This window comes from Gavia stellata, chromosome 15 (assembly GCF_030936135.1).
Source record: "Gavia stellata isolate bGavSte3 chromosome 15, bGavSte3.hap2, whole genome shotgun sequence".
NCBI lineage: Eukaryota > Metazoa > Chordata > Aves > Gaviiformes > Gaviidae > Gavia > Gavia stellata.
In genome coordinates, this window is record NC_082608.1 from 21,115,055 (window position 1) to 21,129,223 (window position 14,169).

The 14,169-nt window shown below is 49.4% G+C and overlaps 1 protein-coding gene across 1 annotated transcript in view; it reads left to right on the plus strand.

Moving 5' to 3' along the window:
- JPH3 (junctophilin 3) overlaps positions 1-8,349 on the plus strand; it is a 58,313-nt gene extending 49,964 nt beyond the window's left edge. Inside the window, exon 5 of the mRNA XM_059824674.1 lies at positions 8,269-8,349. Within this exon, the coding sequence (XP_059680657.1) occupies positions 8,269-8,349 (81 nt within the window). The remainder of the gene's footprint in view (positions 1-8,268) is intronic.
- The last annotated feature ends 5,820 nt before the right edge of the window (positions 8,350-14,169 follow it).

Genomic DNA, 14,169 nt, shown 5'->3' on the forward strand with positions numbered 1-14,169 from the left:
AAGCCTGGAACAGCTCGGGGGTCCCTTGGTGTCCAACCTCTTGCAATGTGTGCCCAGGTGGGGATGCAGACCTCTGTAGAGGAGTCAGACCTATAGGTTGCTATATGAGCTATAGGAACTTAGTTCTTCTAGGTCATTTTTCACCAGTCCCTTAAAAAGAGGCTCCCAGAACCCCCTTTCATTGGGGCTGCACATCAGTAACTGAAAATTGCTCTTATAAAGGTCATTTCTTGAGGCCACCGCTCAATAGCATTGATGAAATTCAGTGCTGCTTGGTGTTCGCTGTCAGGGGACTTTGGGGTTTCAGGGTCATCAAGCTGGCGCTACAGTCATACAGACGCTTTTAAACTACATTTAAAGCCACCTGATCTTTCTGTGTCCCTGTGTGCACTGACCCCTGCACGCACAGAACAAACTCACATCAATTGTCATCATTCGAGCAGATGAAAACGGAAACCAACGTGCCAGGACCGGTGTCGGTGTTGTCGGATTAAGGGACTTATATGAACGTCACCGTCCTTTCGGGTCTTAAAGGCCCACAAGGCGTAAAGCTCGAGCCTGTGCCTGAGTGCTTCACAGGTTCCTAGAGCCTTTGAGAAGACCTAAAATGGGAAAGGAAAAAAGGAACTGTTGAGGCACTGGGAAGGGAAAGAGGCTTTCTAAAATGCCAGCAACGCTTTTATCCATCAGCACAAAACACATCACATTTTTAGGGTGGGGGGAAAAAAAAGGCTGTATCTCCTTTTCTGCAGGTGCACAACGTCTGCAGCTTCTAAAAGGGAAAAGAAGTGTTTTAGGCACAGAGGTCCTCAGCATGCCTGCAAGAAGGGCCAGTGTTCAGGCACGAAGGGAGCCTGATTCATCTGCCTGTCCTCATTTAGCAGGAGCAATCACGGGTATTTAGATGAAGACTTCTAGGGACACGTTGTTGTCTCACTGAAGGCACCCTGGAGATGTGAGTAGGCTCGAGACTTGGCCCTTTAGAATCCCCCTGTCTCGTCTCGCTGAGGAAGCCCAACGGGAGGGCAGCAGCCAAAAAAAAACCCACCCCGGCCACCCCTGACATTTTCTTCCATTGTCACACGCTGTCGGATAAAATCTCAGTGGTCTCAGCCGTTTGCTAACGGTACTGCTTCTTATTGCAAAGAAAGCAGGGGAGAGAGTTGCAGCAAATGGAGTTTGCAAGGCATCTGCTGGGTTAGGGATCTCGGAGAGACCCCCCGGTCGGCTCCAGGTACCCGCCGGGGAGGCGGGGAGGGATTCCAGCAGCTGCAGCATCTTCCTCGCTCGCTTTCTGCGCGAGGGGCGTATTTTCCACCAAGATATTCTGAGCAGGTTTCACTGTCGCTGGGGAAAGTGAGGAGGAGGCAGCCAATCTGCAGCCAGCGCAGGGCTCTGCCGGAGCGCGCCGCGCAGCCGGAGCCGGGGCCGAGGGAGGGTACCCGGGCAGGGGGCTCAGCCCAGGCTTCGGTGGAGCGAGGTGGCGGGGACGGAGGACGGAGGATGGCAACTTGCCCCAGAAATGGCACCTCCCTGCCGATGCGGGCGATGGATGCTCCCTTTTCCAGCAAGGTTATTCTTGACGGGTTTGACCTCGGGGTGGAGAGTTTTCTTCTGAAAAGTTAGGCACCTTTAGCCCTCAAGGGTGTAAAATGAGCTAAAAACACCAGCTGGCTGTTTGCTCTGTCCCGAAGGGGCACCCACTGTTTGAATGGTGAAGCTTCCCCTGCATCTCAGCCCGGGCTCGATGTCGCGCACAGAGATGCTCCCATCTATCTGCCTTTGGACCGGGCTGCTGAGAAAAGGGTCTGGATAACCACTTTTTTGTGGTTATCCTCCTCGGGAATAAACCCTGTGGCTTACGCCTGTGGTCCTCTCAGGCTTCCGACTTCAGGTTTTTCCATTATTTTCTTTTCCCCATCAGGAGCCTTCCCCAGGTCTCCTAACGCAGGCGTGTCTGGGTTTTCCTTATTTCTCTCGTCTCAACCAAACAGGTCCAAACCCCAATCCCAAACGGCCGTGGCATCTACACACGTCCATACAAGTATAAGCTATAATTACAAGGGAATAAGGAGGAGGATCCGGTTGCCATCACATCTCTAGAGATGAGCCAGGTCTGAGCATCGCCGCAGGGGCTGCAGCGTGCGCGGGAAGAGCCGTCACATGCGCAAAGCAAACGGTTTGGGGGTTGTTTCTTTTTAAAACCAATAATAATCGGAAACTGTTCTTCCTCTAATCCCTTTCATGTACAGACATCGCAGGCATTACTTGTAACAACACGAAGTAAATAATGTTCAGAGAGAAATGCGATGCTTAACTTGACAGCGTCCTTTTAAAGCCCTTTTAAATCTCAGGGGCCCTTTGATGTACCTGAAGAGATCACCTCGCTGACTTTGCTCTTGTCATCCTCCATTCATTTTAGGGTTTTGAGCCCAACTCCACGTCTTCTTCTAGCTTTGAATAAATTGGGGTCAAACGCCAGCTTTTGACCGCATGAGAAACAAAAATCTTAAAAATACACATGCAGCTCCAAACATGCAGCTCGCTCCCAGCTACGCAAGGTGAGGACTGAACCAGAAGCAACAAACCAGCTCATTAAGAGTCACCGTCTCGGGATAAATCCCTGCGTGGACTTCAGCCACCTGCGTTTTTTCTGCAGAAGCAGGTTTTTCCGTACCACCCCACTCAGATGCACACCGGTATCAAGTGCCCCTTCCTCTTACACGGGCACGTTCGGCATCTCCTGGGCTCCCTTCCTCAAGCCACAGGAGATGCTGAGATACGCTGGAGAAGGCAAAGTGAATCCTTTATGTTTCTTTTGCTAAATGCTCCTTAACCGTTTCACAGCAGCCTGTTCCTGGCAATTATGTGACAATTCAGCACAAATGTCACGGAGCTGCTAAGTTTTCAGCACTTTCCGCAGTGCTGAGGCTGGAAAACAATGCACATATATTTTTTGCTGATCCAAGTCCTTAGTAATTACACTTAATAGGTCCCAGAGGGATTCCTAGGTAACCTGCACTATGGTTTCCATGGCAGAGAGACAGAGCTTGTGCCGTGCGATAACAGATAATAATGGATTGTTAATGCTTAAATTAATTATGCTACAATTGTATTTGTAAACCAGCTGTCCCTTGTATTCCCAGGAAGACTCTTGAGCTGCTACACAACAGTTAAAGGATAAAAACAAACATGACGGAGGGGCAGGAATGGCGGTGCTCGGCCGCAGCCACCGTCGGAGCTGCAGTGTGCCCAAAACCACAGGCTGGAAGAAACCTTCACTCATTACTTCTACGGCTACGACCACTGTTATTACCCCTGTGCCATAACAAGGGTTTATTGATGTTTTAGTGTTTCCATGGTTTGGGTCTCTGTTCCAGCTCTCTGAACTTTGGAGGGAGTCTTAAAAGTCCTTGGGGACTACCCCTGTTTATGCAGAAGCAGCCTTTTGCCTGGCTAATACTGGTGTACGTTGCCCATCCTCGGCAGGTGTTTTCCTCCTCGTATGAAGGAGCCCAGGGATCTTCTTACAAAAAAATAAAAATAAAAAATCCCAGCCCCAGAGCTGCCTCCTTTTGCTGATGAAATTTGCCATCACCCCGTATGCCAGATGATGCTTAGGCACTCCAGGGCTTGATTTAATTTTTCCTTTCCTGGAGCCAGGCTGGTAACCATTCTGGGTGGAATTCATCTCACGTCACTTGGTCTACAGACAGCCTAGATGGTTAGCGCAGACTAGATGTCTAACATTTAGACAGCTAAAATTGGGTGAGAGGACGCTGCCAACTGGCGTCTGCTTCCCAGTAAAGCAGGTTCTGGACTTGCGGGCACTGTGCTGGGAGGCAGCACGGCGTTCCGCAGCGGAGCCCGGTCTCCTGAATGACAGGCGGGGTAGTTTAAACAAATCTCTGCAGTTCCTGACGGCCTGCTTTAGCACTACTATTTCAGGGCTAAAGAGCGTGTTGTAGCTTTAAAAAAAAAAAAAAAAAAGATAAAAAAGAAGAGCTTTGCAGGCTGCTTGCTGTCTGTGCCACACAAACCCCAGGCTCCGAAAATCAGCTCGACCTCTGGCTTTCTAGCAACCCAGAGCCTGCGATACCGCTGGCCCTGGGGATTTCTTTGGGCTTTTCTGAGCCTCAAGGATGCTGAAGATGAGATAAAGCACCACCGAGCTACTGAAGCGACATGCAAAGTTGCAAATCTCGGGCTGTTTCTCTTCGTTCTAAAGGTGGGTGGCTCCTGACAGAGGGCTAGCGCGTGGCGTGAAAAGTTGTAAAAGCTGCTAGTTCTAAAACGCTGGCTGTGGCTGCGGTAAAAGGGACTTCACTGACCTATTGCCGGGCTGGGCTCGGCAAAACATCTCTTCCAAAGCACAAACCCAGAAGTGATTCATCTGCTGCCTGGGCACTGAGCGGGAATCACTTCTTAGGAAGAGATGACACATACCCCAGGACACCCTCGCCATCGAAGGGGAGAAGGGCAAGCGTTTCCTCTGAGCAGAGGTTAAGGCACAAAGACCTTACAAGGGAGAAATAAGCCAGACATAAGCATTTAGAAGTGCAGCAGGATTCTTAATTGGAGCTGAAACAGAAGCTTCAGAGTCGCAAAGCTGCTTACCCACCAGCTGGCAGAGGCAGGACTGCAGCCCCTGCTAAGACACGCCGGCGTCTCACCGGGGGGGAGCAGCCGTACCTGCAGTTGCTGCGTGGAGAGCCCTTGGTGGAGTTAGCAGAGGGAAGAGGGTGTCAAAAAGAGGGAACTATAAAAAGGAAGCAGAATTCGTAGGTTGTCAGACGGTCGGATTTGAGCTGTTCACTTGGCAGAGACCCCTCCCAGGTCATCCTGTTTTTCTGGGATGCTTTTGCTGGCAAATGTGGAAGGCCCCACATATGCGGTGGCAAAGCAAGCATTTTCTCCTGCCTCTGCATTTTTTTGCAAGATGCAAATAGGTGCAGCCTGAACCAGAGGGCTGAGCAAAACATTCGTGCATGGGAATCCAGTTGCTGCTGATGCAAGCGGGTAGGTGCATGTTGACTGCTCCCGTTGTTCTAGATGAGGGCACAACTTCGACGTACCAGCGTATAAATGAAGGGCGTGCTCCTTCCCTGGCCACCATCCCATCAGCATCCTCCGAACACAAGCACTGAAGGGTTGTGATTTCGGTCAGTCCAACAGGTCCATCCCAAAGCATCCCTGTTTGGAGGGTAAAGCTCAAACACCAGGGAATTAAGAGGCAGCCAGCCCTGCGCTATGCCTTTTGTCAGGGCACAGAAAGCAGCCTCCAGATTATCCCGGGCTCACGTCTGCTGGTATACAACTTGGCCTCCTTCATGGTATTGAAACGATCTACTTGTCTGAGCAGAGCAGGGGCAGAAATGGTCGCTGCCGCTTTGGCAGGGGAAAGCAAACGGCGAGCGGACCGAGGCTAATGCAAGTACGAGAGAGAGCAGTTAAGTCCTCCCCTGGCTGCGAGGTGGAGGGAACCAAATGCATTTTGTGTCTCCGTGGTGCCCTGCCAACAGAAACAATGACAGTGATAATCGCTTGCAATCTGGTATTATATTAACACGAGCTCAAAAATCATAAAACCCAATAATCTTTTGCAATGAAGCTAAACCCTCCAAATGTAAATAACACACCGCATCGCAGTGCTTGGCAGCGGCAGGGCTGGAGGGGGGGGAGAAGTGGCAACAGGGGGGTGGTTTCTGCCTTTGAAAGGCTTTGCGTGGTGCAGGCGGAGAGATTTGCTGGAAGCAGTCAGGCGTGGATACCTGGCTGCCAGGAGAGGCTCTCCGCAATCCCTCCATTTGCTTGGCTTCCTTTGACCCTGTTGCTAAGCTACAAACATGCCTTTCCAGCAAGCTCCAGCATCCTCGCTCCCACCCACTCCCAAATGCGAACTGAATCAGCCTGCTCGGAAGAGAAACGATCTCTGGCCAGCAAGGAGCTTTATTTTTTTTCCCAGTGGCTCCGCAGAGTGGTACAAGGACCTGCTTAGAAAGGGTGCCCACCCCTGCCCCATGCCAACCCAACAGCCACGGGAGCGTTGTTATGAGGACAGGAGCGTGGAGAAAAGCATTTGTACCATTCCAGGTGATTAAAGCTGGCACAGCTCCGTTGCAGCAAGAATAGATGAGGATACCAGCTACTCCGAGAAATAGCTACCACCTACCTGCACACACGCTTGCTCACCCTGATGCCAGCCACGTTAACACTTTAGGACAGCAAATGTTTTATGGCAGGGACGAGGTGGCAGGGTGGATGTTTTTTTGACTGGTGTTCTGCAGAAAGATGCGTTGGAGGGTTGTCTGCAGTCCTGACGCTGAGTGGTCTCTTCCCATCATTTCTGGGATGCTAATAGGGTCCAACAGCCGCATCCTCATCAGGTCCAACACACGTTATCCGGGCTGCCTTTATGCTCAGTGGAAAGCAAAGGATGCTTCTGGGGTGCGCGTCAACCCAGCCTACGGTGGGTGGCTGACACGGGCCAGCTGCGATGCAGGTTGCTGCAATGGTTTCCACATAGTCTCCAGGAGCTTAATTTGGTCCATATGAACCTCGGGAAAGGTTATTAGTGCTTTCCCAAAATGTTGCCTTAACATAGACCAGCGTATGCTGGCCGGACTTTTGCCATTATCAGGACACCTGTACAAGCAATCACCTTTCTTGGGAGATGTCCTTTGAAGACTCCTCCAAACCATCCCCAAACCACTATATGATCCAACACAATCTTTGGTTTTTTTTTTTTCCTCCTTTTCATTGACCACCCTGGGTAAGCAACCAATTTTAGTTATTCTTTTAAGGCCAGATTTCCTATGTGCACAACATGGGGGAGTCCATGAGCAACTGTTGTCTTAATCGATGGGTCCAGTGGATGTCATCCAGGTGTCTGCTTGCAGACGCTGGGTCTGGGGCCCACATTGGGACTTAGATGCCATTTGTGCTAATGCATGGGGGTGTTGGTTGACAGCCGGCTGAAGATGAGCCAGCAGTGTGCCCAGGTGGCCAAGAAGGCCAACAGCATCCTGGCCTGTATCAGAAACAGTGTGCCCAGCAGGAGTAGGGAGGTGATCGTGCCCCTGTACTCGGCACTGGTGAGGCCGCACCTCGAATGCTGTGTTCAGTTTTGGGCCCCTCACTCCAAGAAGGACACTGAGGTGCTGGAGCGTGTCCAGAGAAGGGCGACGGAGCTGGTGAGGGGTCTGGAACACAAGTCTGATGAGGAGCGGCTGAGGGAGCTGGGGGTGTTCAGTCTGGAGAAGAGGAGGCTGAGGGGAGACCTCATCGCTCTCTACAACTGCCTGAAAGGGGGTTGTGGTGAGGTGGGTGTTGGTCTCTTCTCCCAAGTGACAAGTGACAGGACAAGAGGAAATGGCCTCAAGTTGCCCCAGGGGAGGTTCAGGCTGGATATTAGGAAAAATCTCTTTACTGAGAGAGTGGTGAAGCACTGGGAGAGGCTGCCCAGGGAGGTGGTGGAGTCACCATCACTGGAGGTGTTCAAGGAAGGTGTGGACGTGGCACTGCGGGACATGGTTTAGTGGGCATGGGGGGGTTGGGTTGATGGTTGGACTTGATGATATTACAGGTCTTTTCCAGCCTTAATGATTCTGTGATTCTGTGATTCTGTAAACAGAGTCTGCTCCAAGACTCGGAGGTATACGTGTCTATTGAGGCAAGTGGATGGAAAGTGAGTGTTGCAGCGGCTCAGAAAAGCGGGAGTCCAGCAGCTTTGCTCTCACCCAGGCATAAGAGGGACAGTGCTACCGGGGATGCTGTGGGGCCCGAGAATGCCTTGGGCTATGGGTCAGCGTGGGGAGGGAGCAAAGGGGCTCCCAGCAGAGCCCAGTTCATTTCTGTTGGTGAAACAGGAGAGGGATTTTGTCTGCCTTTGCAGAATCAAGTGGCTGCCTTAGGAGGACATCGTGCTTAGATGAAAGACCCAGGGGTGACCTGTTCATTGTGACAGTGACGGAGGCAATAGATCTGGGTTTCCTCCCTGCTTCTGCTGTTCGCTCACCTCTAAGGGGGAGATCTGCATTCACACCTTCCTCCCTAAGGCAGCAGCCTGCAAAAACTCCGTGAGGGTTACCGGCCGCTTTGGGATCGCTTGCTGGAGGGTGTCAATCGGCCGTTTGGGGTCTGCTCACCTGCAGACCCCCCTGCCCTGCGGTATCCCGAGCCGGCGCAGCGCCCGAGCCCTGCTACAAGGCGACCTTAGAGAGACTTTCAACGTGCCTTCTAACTCCTCTCCTTCTCTTTCTCTTCCAGGGCTCGGCTCCCATCCTGGTAGTCATGGTGATCTTACTAAATATTGGAGTCGCCATTTTGTTTATTAACTTTTTCATCTAATTCAAGACTGTCTTGTTTGCAAAAATAACAGTTACATGTATGAATGGGGGAAAAAAACCAAACCAAACAACAACAACAAAAAGGGAAAAATCATAACTCGAACTGTCCTACGACAATTTCCAAGTCTTTTCACAGAAGAACAACAAATGATCGAGTCTCACTCACAGTTTGCCTTTTTTCCTGGGTAATGTTTTTTGGATTTTAGCCAAAATTCTTTGCTTGTATAACACTACGCTGTGTGGCATGGCAAAATGCTATCAACACTCTGCCCCCCCAACACTGGAAAGGATGAGAAGGAATCTCAACAAAATAAAACCTCATTTCCCTTCCCCTCAGCCCAAAAAAATATATTCGTAACAACAGTAATGAACCCCAGAATGGAGACTAGGTGAGGGGACCGTGGGGAGATTGTGTTTGAAGTATGTACGGGTCCTGGGATGCTCCAGGCTGAGTTTCCCAGGGAAATCCACAACAGCTTTAATGATAAAGTAAATGGGAGAGAAAAAGTAAAATCAGGCAACTGGTACTTCTCTTCCTTCTCCCTTCGCACATGGAGAAGCGTTGCTGTAAGAGGGAGGAGAGAAGGAGCATGGGGAAGGCATGAACCCTGTCTAGATGTGAAAGATGGGAGAAGGGCAACGGGCCCCGTTTTGTTACTTGGTTTTAAAACAAAGCAGCAATTGGTGTTTTGCTAAATTTCCTGGGGCAGGGGGAGAATAGGGGACACAAGGCGTGAGCAGCAGCCCCACCACCCTCCTGCCTTCACTCCTCCTCCCCAGGCTGCTCCCCCCGCACGGCAAGGCTGGAAAACCACCCAGTGCAACTGTTCATTCACAGCCAACTTCTCCTGGGTAAAAATGTGTACCCAGATTCCCCCAAAAAACTTGCAGGCACCTTCAGCGACAGGAATCGAGTAGCCGCTGGTCATCGTGCCATGCTCACCAACACGTGAGGAGCAGCCTCGCTTGAGCATCCCATCCCAAACGCGTGCGTGCACAGAGGTGCCGGGCGCAGACTGGCGGGGAGGGACTGGGGAGAGAGGGCTCAATTCTGATCCACTTAGGATAACAATAAAACAAAATAAAGCAAAATAAGACAAAACTGTTTTTCAAAGGCATCTGGGGAGGAGCACTGGAGCATGTCCCAGAGAGGAGGGAGAGGGTGGTGGGTTTGTCTCTTACATCTTGCTGTGGACTGTTTCAGACATCATGCTTGGGCTCTGAGCATGTAGTATTTTGCACTTTGTAATGCAGGATGTATATTCCAGCTTCCAACATGTCCCTGTAAAAAAAAAAAAAAAAAAAAGAAAAAAAAAAGAAAAACAGAAAAACAAACATCATTGGCAATGGCAGCCTCTAAGGATGTATTCTTTTCTTTTTTTTTTTCTATGTCACTTAATTTGTTCGTTTCTACCATCTTTGTAATATGCCTGCCTTGATTTTCTCCCCTCCCCTGTCCCCACTGATAATATGCATACTCATTAAAGATGCCGTATCCCTGTTCTGAGCTGTTATGGTCCCAATCACAAGAGCGTGGTCTTAGCTCAATTGCTTGGAAATGGCTGACGTCCCCTCGCTTTTCAAAAACAACCGTGCTATTCCCTCCCCTCCCCACGCCGTCTTTCCCCGCCGTGGAGATCAGCTTTGCCGGTGATCCACCACCAACCAGGTACGGTTCAAATGGCTTGTTTGGGATTTGGTACGTCCAGGGACCAAATTCCACCCGCAGTTCTACCCACTGCAGCTCCGTTCAACAGGAGGAGGGGTGCGAGTGTGGCAGCAACCCGAGGCTGGGGTGAAACCCATATACAGATATATCGGGGGGGGGAAGGAGGGGAAAAAATCCTCCTTGACATTTCACATACAGAGTTGTTGGGTACAGCCCTGACTTGTGGACTCAGCTTTGCTTTGCTTCTGTTTTAGCTGTTTCTCTGCTACCTTTTCAGCAGATTTCTTATTACACTGCACTGGATTGCTATATTTTTAACCAGAAATAAACTAAGGATTAGAGCATGTGCCAGTTAAATTCAGTTCTTTTCCTTACATGGTCTTATTCCCTCCTGTCGCAGTTTTTCTTCCTCTTTTTCCTCCTTTCCCTTTTCAGGCAGAGGGCTATGGGTGGACAGGGTAAACGGTAACTGAAGGCAGCGAGACCCCAGTAACTTTTTTATTTCATTTTCTACAGTAACTGTCCATCTTCTTCGTACCTCTTCCTTTTTCTGCTTTGCTTTGTTTTTCCTTTTGGGTCCTTAGTCATCTTTTTTGCTGCATACTTGAACTAAATAATGACATATTGTGACTGTAGCCCTAGGAACTCATCCATGTGTTTTGCAATTCTGGTTGCAACTCGTTGTAAAGACTCTCGAGGACTTTTTTTTTGTACATTCAAGTGCATGACACAAAGGTCCCGCCAAGAGCAGGTTAAACAGTTACGTGCAAACACAGTACGATATTCAGATATATATAAAACAGCACAAAAATGCCTCTCATTATCAACCAAATAAAAGTACTAGTGATTTCATGACTAGCTTTTTCACACTGGTGACCGACTAGTTATTCCTGCTCTTGCCCACATACCAGCAGTTATGTACAAACACAAATGCAACTCGGATTTTTCCTCTCTTCGTTCCACGGGATAAAACCTCAGTCGAGCTGAGGTTTGTTCAGCATGAAAGATAGCCAAAGAATAATATTAATTGGCTCCCAAACCACGTGTTTAAAAATAATAATTCCTTTATTAATCATGGGGAGCTGAGCAATTTGTCTTAGTTCTGGGCTTTTCACATTTGCCCAAGGCCAGAAATACTCTTGAGTAGCCCAGAGAGAAAGGTAATTCAGTATGTTTCCCTGTCTTATGAGCCCTGGATTCATGCATATCTACCTAAGGCACATTAAAATGTCTATCATCGTGGCATATAAATCTATGTAAATTGTCCATACCTGCTGTTTTATGTCCACACTGACAGATGCATGCGGCCAGTTGAAGGTTTATATAATTCCTTTTTTTGGCTGCAACGGTATTTGTACGTTCCTACAGTGGAACACACAGCGCCCAAAACACAAGGAGGGGCTGGGGCTCGAGGAACCAGCCCACCTCCTGCCATCGCAGTAAAGCCGCGGGGAAAAGGGCACCTGTCCCTCCCCGGGGACAGCCGGGTCCTCCGGCCAGACCCCACCTGTGTGAGCGATGGGCTGGTTTGATGCCACATCTTTGGGGAAGGCAAGAAGGAAGGAATACAAAAATCCTCCCCCTGCCCGTGCCACGTCAGCTTCTCACCAGCCCATCTGGCGTCTGGTTTGCTTGTACCCGAGACCTAGATTCTCCGAGCGTGCTGGGACTCTCCAGGGCCTGATCTTTCAGAGATACCGAGCTGTTGCAGCATCTATTTGCCGTGTGCGGAGTTACGAAGTACTGCTGGGGAAAAAAAAATCCAGACTGCAACAGAAGGGGAGGGGCGAGAGGAGAAATAATGTCATATCGATGCTGAAGGTCTTAATTGAAACCCAAGGGCTAATTACACGTCCTGACAGGCTTTGGCAAGTTAAGGGAGGATGGAAAAGTAGGAATTTTTTAAAAACGGTCATAGGGTGAGGTTGGCTCCAGAGATTTGTGCTAAAGCAGAACAGAGCAGAGGCCGGACTGGATCTCCTGCACAGCTTCGCTGCACGTGCGGAAATTGTTCGCGCAGAAGACGGGCCTTGCAGACTCTTGACATGGTGGCGAGTTTTCCTGGTGTAGGGAAACACATCAACTCCTCGCACAGCCCCTAAATGAACTGCATCAGTCATGCTGTTGCCTGTCACCAACCTTCACTGCAAGGCTCCTTGATCAGCTCTGCGCTGAGCCCAAGGCTTGAACCGTGGCTGAAGACAACCCTGAGCCCAGCAAGAACTAGATAACATGCCTTGGAATAACAGATCCACCAGGACCATGCTTCCCTCAGAGGCATTTCAGGCTCTTGCATTACTTTTATTGGTCTGTTTCAACTAATATTAACCCACAGGCACTTAGCTTCAGTGCTACCACCAACCTGTTTTTCCAGGGTATGCGTAATCACCTAATTACCGTGCCAAGCAAGGGAGTTTCAACAGGCAATGAACCCCCATGGCTACTAATCAGTGCCCAAAGGTCTGAATATGTAACTCAGATACATCGTGTCCCTTCACTCGAGGCATCTCAGAGGTCGTGCTCCATAACGTTAAAGGCAACTTCACTTTCGAGATGTTGAGAGATGCTGAGCATTGCCCAAAATTTTTTGTTGGATGGATGGGTGAGAAATGCTGTGGCGTATTGCACGTTCCCCATCTGGAGGTGTCAATGGAAGATAAACTTTCTAGAGAGACTCACGTACATGCACAGGTGTTATTTGCTCAACTACACTGCTACCTGGTAGACTCACAATCCCTATCATCTGCTTATTTCCTTTTATCCCCAATTTGGGTACACTATTAACAGCATTGATAGCTGAGCAAGGCTCAGGTCTTACAGACTCACTCGCTTTAACGTTGTAAGAACACCAACATCCAACCCCTTACCTCCTCCGTAAGAGCAGCCGCCCCCACCCCAGCAGCAGCTCCATTTTGGTATCAGGTGTCTGGTCTTGCTGGAGGGGAGAGCTGCGAGAATTACGCCTGCAAGCAGCAGGAGCACTGCTCCCCAACCCTTTCAGCGTGGAGCATGTTTCAAAGCTCTCTTCTCGTTCGTCGGTAATGTTAAGTCACTGTGGGTTAGTGATGAAGGATGCTGCAGCTGTTGGGCCAACAGCTGTTTCCCGGCAGAAGCTAAAGCGTTTGATACGCTCCCATTCCCACTCCCCCAATCCTCGGAGACCTGCATTTGTAAGAACATGTGTGTCTTTAGCCTTTCTGTCTTGCTGACAGACACAAAATGCTCAGGGTTATTTAGCATTGTTTGGACCCACCCATGGTATTGCTGGAGCAAGGACGCAGAAGTTCTGCCGATACAAAACAGACGGTGAACGGACCCCGATTCTCTCCAAGAGGAATGAGGAAGGATGAGATGAGCCCAGCGTGTGCAGAGCACGACAAGCCTGACAAGCAATTTGCCAGCAGAAGAGTTTAGGAATGGTTTATCTCCACAAGCCACCACAGCAGGTAGGCAGCACTGCGAGGAGACCAGCAACTCAGAGAGATTAAACGAAGTCTTCACTATTAGCAAAATCCCATAAGCAGAGATGCTGGGAACAGTCTTTCCATCTACAAACAGCATTTGTCTCTGGGTCAGCCCAATTACCCCGATTGCTCTCTGATAAACTCCACAGCAAGGTTGATTCACTTCCATGCTCGTCACACTACAACACACGCACTGATGTGGGGGAGAAACAATCCCATGTGTTATAAACTAAGCTTGAGTTAGACGTCAAACCACTAACCTTCTGCTGTGGCCTTTTTGTGCAACCCCTAAAGTCAAACGCACTTCAGCTGGCACTCTCCTTTATTCGCTTTTTCCCTTCCTAGCTGTGCATGTAAACGTCATAGAAAAATCCAGTTTCACTGTGTTTCTTACAGTGCAATTACAGTATGTGTGTGGCCCAAAAGAAAAGGGATTACTGAATAAACTTTCCTCAAGGAGTAAAAAAAAAAGTTACTTTCAGCCTTTTAGCTGAAAAAAAAAAAAATCCCAACAGCTGATTGTTTCCAGATACAATAACAAACTGAGGCCTCTTTCTCCTATATAAATGTTTATACGTTCATCCCTTTACAATGAGATGGGCAAAAGCAGTGGTCTGATGGACGCCAAAGGAATAACTGAATTTTATCTGGGCGTTCATACACTAAAAAAGGTACATGCTGTTCTTTG